The 9,019-nt window shown below is 35.4% G+C and overlaps 1 protein-coding gene across 1 annotated transcript in view; it reads right to left on the minus strand.

Moving 5' to 3' along the window:
• Window positions 1-9,019, minus strand: part of GPR125 (G protein-coupled receptor 125) — an 81,315-nt gene that overhangs the window by 38,392 nt on the left and 33,904 nt on the right. The window contains exons 7-9 of the mRNA XM_008587225.1: window positions 7,701-7,865; window positions 5,859-6,060; window positions 4,090-4,245 (exon numbers count right to left, since the gene is read on the minus strand). Coding sequence (XP_008585447.1) covers window positions 4,090-4,245; window positions 5,859-6,060; window positions 7,701-7,865 — 523 coding nt within the window. The remainder of the gene's footprint in view (window positions 1-4,089; window positions 4,246-5,858; window positions 6,061-7,700; window positions 7,866-9,019) is intronic.

Here is a 9,019-nt window from a genome sequence, read left to right on the forward strand (position 1 = left end):
GAAAAAGAAATACCACATGTCCTCCCTCATTGGTGGGAGCTAAAAATAACCAAATTAATTCACCCACATGCACACACACAAAAAAACCGGGGGGGGGGGGGAAGAAATAACAACTATAATTTTTTTAAGTTGTCACAACAAGCAAACGGAAAGGACATTCTTGGGTGGGAGGGGAGAGAGGGAGGAGGGAGGGAGGTGTCGGTGATGGGCCATAATAATCAAATACATTGTATATTGACAAAATAAAAATTTAACGGAAAAAAAAAAAAAGAAAATCCCAGATAACCAACTGCAAAATGATGTGAATGAACTCAGTCAGATAACCAGATACAAGGTCCACATTTTTAAGAAATCATGAGCAAAGAAAATTCAACAGAAACTACGTGATGGCATTAAGGACTTATAGCTAATTCTGGTAATATAATAGCAATTTTAAAAGTTCCCTTTATTTTAGAAAAATAATGGATGAAATACGACATCAAGAATTTGCTTTTATAGAAAAAATTTTTTAAAAAAAGAATTTGCTTTTAAGTGTTCCAGCATTGAGGAAAAAAAAGAAAGAGAGAAAAAGAGAGAGACATGATGAAGAAAATAAGTGAGTAGGGTAGATGAAACAAGGTGAGAGGTGTAACTAAGTATTAATGGTAACATTCTCTCTTCTATACTTTTTACATTTTTCGATATAATAGTTCTTCAGAAGTTAGATCCAAAAATAATTTTTTTCAATAAAGCAATATAAGGATAGAAAATGAAGATACTACAGTGGTTCTCAAAGTCTATGCCAAAGACTGGCTGTCCCAGCACCACCTGGAATTGACTAGAAATGCAAATTCTCGGAACCTGCCTCAGATCTACCAAGTCAGAAATATGGAGGTTGGGAGCCTCAGAGGACTATCTCTGTGTTTAACAAACCCTCCAGGTGATTCTGATGTACGCCCAAGCTTGAGAAACAATGTTCTAGAAAGGATCACAAAGCCAGACACCAGGTCTTTATAAAGCTTAATAATACAGAAAAGTCTGGCAAGTAAAATAAAGAAAAAAGAGAAAACAGTAGGAATACTGAAAATAAGAAAGAATCATGACTGTCAATACAGAAGTGATTATGCTTTAAAATAAATGAATGAAACTATAAATTTTTAAAAAATATGTATATAAAATGTGCTAAATGAACTTAGTAGTAAAGATGCATAAAGTGTGTGTCTCACTCACATATTTAAAACTAGAGCACAATAAAAGAACTATAAAGCATAACCAAATCTAATCTTCATATACTTTCTCATCTTCTGAAATGGATATATATTGTTTTCATAAGAAAAATCACTCTAGTAAATATGAAACAGACACTTACACTGCCTGACAGACAACCTTCAGCTATTTTTAAAAGACTCCACTAAATATATAGTTTAGATCTGGCAGTTTGATAGCTTTTAGTACCAAACCTGAGATAACAGAGCACTGGCTTGTGTTAGCTATACCCAATCACAGATTAAAAAGCAACTGCCTTACAATATTTTAGTTATGAAATTATCCCCACAGAATAGTTTAGATCTGGCAGTTTGATAGCTTTTAGTACCAAACCTGAGATAACAGAGCACTGGCTTCTGTTAGCTATACCCAATCACAGATTAAAAAGCAACTGCCTTACAATATTTTAGTTATGAAATTATCCCCACAGAATAACTTTTTGGACATATTACAAAAATCAATTTAACTAATTATCTGTCCATCTAAGCTATACACATTTTAGGATACCTTAGCATAATTTTATGCTGTGGTAATTAACTTAAAATGAAGCCTTTAACTCTCATAATTTCTTTTTACTATACTAATAAATGATGAAAGCTATGGCCTGAGGTTTAAGTTTCCAAAAGACCGTATAGAACGTCAGTCCCTGCACCATAGCTAATAAAACATTTATACATCAATTATTCAATCCTGACTATTTTCCCTCTATTTCACCTATTTGTACTTAATCCATTGCTGTCACTTGTTTCCAAAGATAATCATAGCTTTCCATCTTATGTTAACCAGTGAGACAACAATCTCCTTCCAACTAAATTTTTAGATAACTAAAGCATTTGTGATTTTTTTTTCAAAAGGACGTCTTTCCTAGCTTTTGTGATGTAAGAATGTTAAATTTCACAACCGTATAAAACTATATTCAAATTTTGCTACTATTTTGCAAAACAGTTTTACCTGTATTTCTTCACTTGTGCATACAAACTCTGCAAGTTAAACAGGGCAAATATCATCTCCATTTTAAAAGCAAAGAAAGGGCCCATGATGAATTAATAACTCATGAAACCACGTCTACTTCCAGTTCAACAAAATGCTTTCACCGAAAAATGTAACGCAGCAGACAGTTCGTTCTACACACTGGCAAACAGTTAAATGTACACCGCTGAGCACCACACTCCTCTTCCCAAGCTGGGAGGTGAACAAAGCTTCCTCACATCAAAACAAGTCAGCATGAAATAGGCTATCTTATTTATATTATACTTTTGCAAAATATTTTCCAATGCCCACATTCCAAATGTCATTACAATTATTCTAGTAACTCAAAACATCCCACTTCCAGAAATGACTACTGCTCATACAGGCAGCTCACTTGTAATTATAAGCACCAACACAGAGCAATACTATCACAGAGTCCAAATTCAAACAGCTTCTCCCAGTGCTAGATCAATTTGTCACAGGGAAATGGGCTGAGGCCCAGGGACACAATTCAGTAGAGGACAGTTCTTTAGAAAATCATGGTCTCTGAAGTTCAGATAATAACACTGAAATGATTTCTCATCTTCAAGCACAGTGGCCTGTTTTCCTGAGCCCCATTTATATACATGTATCTATTTTACTTCCTTAAATAACTACATCCTACCAAGTACAGTGCCTAACCTACTAGGGGCCACAGTTCCAAGACATATTACCAAAATGCAAGATACTAATAAATATTCTACCAAAAAAAAAAAAATTCCTTCATTAAATCGCTTAAAGAACCAAGGCATAGTATTTACCTCTAAGCAATATTAATGGATCTAAGATGTCCTACATAAAGAAATACATAGACTTTGTTCAGCCTAGTGTTTTCCCCACAGTTGTGTACAGAGTACTTTGAGAATAGCAAGATGGGGCAACACTGTACTAGAAAGTAAATGTGATACTGTAGAAAACTCTTCTGGATTAGAGCCAGCGCTCTTCGGTTTTTTTCAGCCCTGCCTTAACCTAACTATATAACCTTGTATAAATCACTTAATTTTCACTGGGCAAATTCTAGATGTCATATTTCATCCATAATTTTTATAAAATAAAAGAAACTTTAAAATTTGTCACTAAATTACCAGAATTAGCTATAACGCCTTCAGTTTATAACTTGATCTAGGTTCCTTCTACCTCTAAAATTCATTTGTGTATGTGATTATATCACAAAAGAAACAGTACATATAAAGTTATCGCATAGCTAGAAACGTAACGCTTAAGAATACATTAATTGTGCCTCTTAAAAACCATTCAAAACATTGTTTATTTCCTGTTCATTCATTCTGCAAATTGTGGTTGTCCATTTTTTCCCCTAAAGGACAGCATGTGGACAAGCATACCATAGCTTTAACGTGGCCCTGTTAAAATGAACCCCTTTAAAAAGTCATCACACTTTTATAACTTTATATTCTAATCATTTGGAACTTTTAAGAAAGCTCCTGATAAACAGCCTCTCATCTCTCCCGAACATTACAAAAGCAATTAAGCAAAGTACACAGAAGGAAGACGGGAAGAGAGAAGTTCCAGCAGGTGCAAGCTGAGCAGCCCCGGCTAAGCCCCAATGTGGAAGCACAAAGTGCTTCCTCACCGGCCACCTCTGCCACATCACGGTACCTTCATTTCCTAGAACTGACAGTTCAACCCTACTCCGCCCAGCAACAAACAGGTCACTATAATATCGGGGGCATAAGTTTCTCAACAATTTTGGAAACTTAGAAGTGTATTGAGTTCAACAATAGCAAACATAAACATGCTTTAAAAATACAGATTCAACTCTATCCCATGGCCATTTGCTAACTCTGTACGCTACAAATCTGAACTTAGGAAAAATACCTCTTTTGATTTTTCTTCTTTGGTAAATCTTCCAAATTTTTCTATCATTTCAGCCACAAATATAACATCCATTTTGTCAGAAAAGTTGGCTGCTTCCACGGTGTAAGCCAGTAATTGTCGCGCTGTTGCCACAGCATTTGTAAGATTGAGGGGCATCTACGTTAAAAAGGCAAAAGAGAAGCACAGCAAATGATGACTGAAAACTGACATGTTAACTTTGTATTTCAAAACATGGCAACGAATTCAAAAACTCTACTATTTACTCGAGGGCTTCTTAAAATGCTTTTCAAACCCAAGAAGACTGGAATTTTGACGGAAACTAACCTGCGGGAAACTGTTTTAAACCTATAATAAAACACGATACATAAGAATACACCAGGTAAATAAGCTGCACCATCTCCTCTTCTGTGCTTATCCAAATTCTACACATACCTCAATCTCAATTGCTTGGCAAAGCCTTTCCTGAGTATTCCAGCTAGAGGGATTGATACCTCCCCTGGAACTCCTACAGCACAAGAGTATAAACCACTTATTTTGCAGCTATCTTTATTGCCACGCACTGCCAGTAATGCTTTACATATTTACTTATTGCCTTAAACACTGACAGAGCACCAACCACTGCAGAAAGGGTATACTAAGTGCTAAAGAGCAAAAGAAAAGATACAACACAGAAGCCGTCTTCCAGCTGCTTATAGTCTGGTAAGGTTTAAAAAGCACAGGAGCAAAGAGAATAAAACGCACTTGAGCAGTACAAGTATTCTAACAGATTGTCTTTAATTTTTTTGTCCGTTTGCTTTCCTTCCAGCTTTATTTTAAGGACTCTACACTAAAACCTTCCTCCCTCCTCACTGTTTCTCCCATCTTTCACAAGCATTAAGTGGGGCGTAGGCTAAGCCACCATAGCCTTTTCTATCATCCCAGAAATCAGGAGCAGAATTTCATGTCATATCCACCAGTACTTTGCCCACCAAGAGTGATTTTGTTAAACTTGGAAACTGAGATGGTCATAAGTTTATATTGCCACCACTACTCAAATTTAACTTATGTCCAGAGAACTTTCCCTTTACCCAACATGTAACTAGAGAGAGAATAACTGTGAGATCAGATGAGATCAGGTACTTAGTTAAGAGGTTTACCAAAATTTCACAGTTAGTTTATTATTCCTATACCAGCTTTCATAGTTCTCTATAAACCTCCACTATTGCAGGACAATGCTTTCTCAAAGGCTTGTTCCCTATTATCACTTTTACAATAAGAACTTGAATAGGTGTTTTTTGGCATGCAAGTATAAAAATCTGATTCTGGTGAGGAGCAGTGAGCGGGAGCTCAGGATTCTCCCAGTCCCTGGTATCTCAGAGCTCTGTCAAGACTATTCTTGCTGGTTTTCCAGCTTGGCAACACAAGCAGTGGTTGCTTGTGGGGATGAAGCCCTAATCTTAAGGAATCAATTTTGACAAAGGTATTATAAAAGGAACCCCAGACGTGGCTTTCCATGTGGACTTGAAGGATGGCTGGGATTTTGTTTGGTGGACACAGATAACAAAGACATTTAAACAAAGGCGCAAAGTCAGGCAGTAACTAGAAAGAAAGGAGGACACCCAAGATGAGACCTGATGCCAAAACCAGATAAAACAATTAAAGTAAAAACACCAAATCCTTACACTTTGCCTAGTATTAAAAAAAAAGACAAAAAAAGAAAAACTCATGTATTTGGTTTGAATATCATGTTTTATTCACAACCTAACAAAACTTGAAGATTTTCTAGTTACCTGATTAAACATATAAAGAACTCTAGTGACGTCATTTGCATACTGGCACCGAGAATAATCATCATCTGCCCAAAAGCCACCTCGATCACATCTCCGCCATGCCTTTCTCTCATCCTGTGGGTTTCCGGGATATATCCCACTGCCGTGGGTGTTCCGAGTACACTGCAGATACGCAGTAATGCCTGCCAATGTCCTGGGCCATCTAGAGAGATGAAGACAAAATAGTGTAAGAAAACCTACATGACAGAAGTAAATTAAACATAGCAACAGCAGAGGAAAACTCAAGGATTAGGACATGTCCTGTCACCACATACCTGTTGACACAGATCATCCTACTGTATGGAGAGAAAGCTTTGTTATCTGAGCTCTATTTCTCCAACTGAGAATGAAATTGAACATATTTAATGTAAGTTACAGCAGACGCATAACACAGGAACTGCTAAATCATATCAGTCACACCAAAATAGAATTCATTACCAAAAACTGCATAAGTAGATCGAGCAACACTAAACTAAATATTATTAACACAGTAGGAATTTTATTGCATAATCTTAAGGAGTGTCAAAACATAAATAATTCATTAAGCAGTTAAACATTTAATTTTTCTTCTATTTTTATAAATGTAAAACACTCAAAAACTATGAGTAAAACAAAAAATCCACCATAAACAGAAACATCATATAATTACTTACTAAAAGATGTTGAATATAACAAAACTAACAAATGTTGTCTATTTCACTTCTAACTATGCAATATATATCTTATAGATAAGTTGTTATCAACATAAAAGACCAATCCATTTGGAATAATAAATGCTAATTTCCACATACTTACATCAAAGAGAATTTTGTTTTTTAAACAATCAAACAAAAAGCAATGATGAACTAGCTGACCTAAAGATGTTACTATTGCTTCTTAACCTTGGATTTGAAAGATTAACACAAAAGGATTTTCTCACTCTGAAAACACTAGGATTACAGTCAGGGCGTAGCAACAGTATCCATCAGAGACAGTGCAAACAGGGTATTCACAATTTTACGCTGCTTTAAAGAGCAACATATTTCCCTTTTGATACATCAACTATAAATTTGTTATTAAAATCCCTGAATATAAAGAATATCAAGTAAATAATACATTTAAAGATGTTTTAAAGTAACTTTGAAAATAAGGAGAGTCTACGATAAAATTTGTTACCTCTCACAAATTCTAAACTTCCTCCTAAAAAAAATGTACCTCATTCTGCTTATCTTAACCCAGAGTTCAACAAACCCACCTGGACTCCAATGACTCCCCAAGTTTCAGGATACCCAATGACTTTAATTTCCCCAAGTCCTTAAGTACCAGAAGAACTGAACAGTGGAAGAAAATTAGATATACATTTCTCCTAATTATGCTATCTCCTCAACCATCAAACTTAAAAGTGACTTAGCAATACAAAACCTCACAAAATTTATCCATGAAACAGCCCTTGAAAAAACAGGAAATACCATTATCCTGTCTGAATTGTGTACTATTTCAGCAAAATATACAAAATGTTTCCCAAAAGTCATGGTTCTTCACTTACACAATGAAACCATTTGTTAAAAAAATCTACTTTCGGAAAGTCTTAAATCAAGAGGTCTGAGATAAAGTTCAGGCACTTTTTTTTTTTAATCTCCATAAATGATTCTGAAATCATCGTTCTAAAGGGTAATTCTTAAGACAGTCATGTAAGGATGCATATACATAAACATACACAATTCTCAAATTTCGTTACTGAGAATAGGAAACCAATTATGTGCCTCTGAGAATAAAAAGATTTGGGGCAAATCGAACTCCTCCAGTACTTCCCATGTCACTGACCTGAAGTCACCTTTATTGTTTACCACTCGCTCCGGTGGACAGTACTGTGCAGAGCTTTCTAACACCACAATATCCACAGTTCTCGTATTGTTCCCGCGTTTGGTCTGAACATGACAGCCCCAATTTCCAGTAGATCCAGCCTGAATATTAGAAATGGTTAGGGCACTGCATGAAGAAAGATTTTAAAAAGAGAGAAAATATGATTAGTCAAAAAGGGAGATGATATGGGCTTCAATCACTCATTTAGCAAACATGTCTGAATGTACATTTTGGACCAAGCACAGGCTGGATCAAAATAAATAAGAAAATGACCCCTCCCTTTAGTCCTTCAGTGGCAAGTCAAGACAAGTGAGGAAAAGGGATCCTTAAAATACAATGATAAGAACAACAAGAGAAGAATGAAGTGCCATGGCACATAATGCGGATCAAAATAAATAAGAAAATGACCCCTCCCTTTAGTCCTTCAGTGGCAAGTCAAGACAAGCGAGGAAAAGGGATCCTTAAAATACAATGATAAGAACAACAAGAGAAGAATGAAGTGCCATGGCACATAATGTGTGAGAACTCTCCTTCCATAAACAGGGAGAGCAGAGCAGCACAGGGAACAGGAAGGGCAGGCCCCAAGGCAGAAACATCACAGCACATTCTCCTGTAAAACTTGGATAAGTGTCCAGGACACATCTACCTTTTCATGGATGCTGAGGAAAATATTCAAGCATGAAGAAGGAGAATACTATTATGAAGTATGTAATTAAGAAAATACTTAAGGTAAAATATTTTGTGAAAGAAGGGATATACTAGAAACAGCCAGTTAAATCTCTAAAAAGATTTAGTAAATAATCAATTAATGTTTTCACAAAAAGAGTTTCCATGTAAAGGTATATTTCACTTTATAAAACAGCTGTATTTTTAAGTAGCTGTCAGTAAATCCAATTTTCAACATGAAATCATAATTCTCTAATGTAAAACCTATTAATTATAGATCAAATATCAGAACCTTCAATTAACCTCAATTACCCCCACATGATTCACTATGCTTTGCTGTTATGTAGACGCAAATGATAAAAAATAATTAGACACAAAGCATGTGTCGTTTTAATTAACTTATAAAATTATGTCTTGAAGTTAATACACATTTGTCTGGCCTCTTAAATCATTGATGGCTCTCATAAAGACTTCGAGGCACTTTTACATTATGAATCATTAAAGAAAATGTTATCTTTACTAAGGTAGGAAACTAAATCAATATACTGGAATATTTTGAAGATAGAGTGACACAAAAAAGTTTCACATTAAATTTAAATAACAAACATAGTCTG

Source organism: Galeopterus variegatus, unplaced genomic scaffold (genome assembly GCF_000696425.1).
Source record: "Galeopterus variegatus unplaced genomic scaffold, G_variegatus-3.0.2 Scaffold4301, whole genome shotgun sequence".
NCBI lineage: Eukaryota > Metazoa > Chordata > Mammalia > Dermoptera > Cynocephalidae > Galeopterus > Galeopterus variegatus.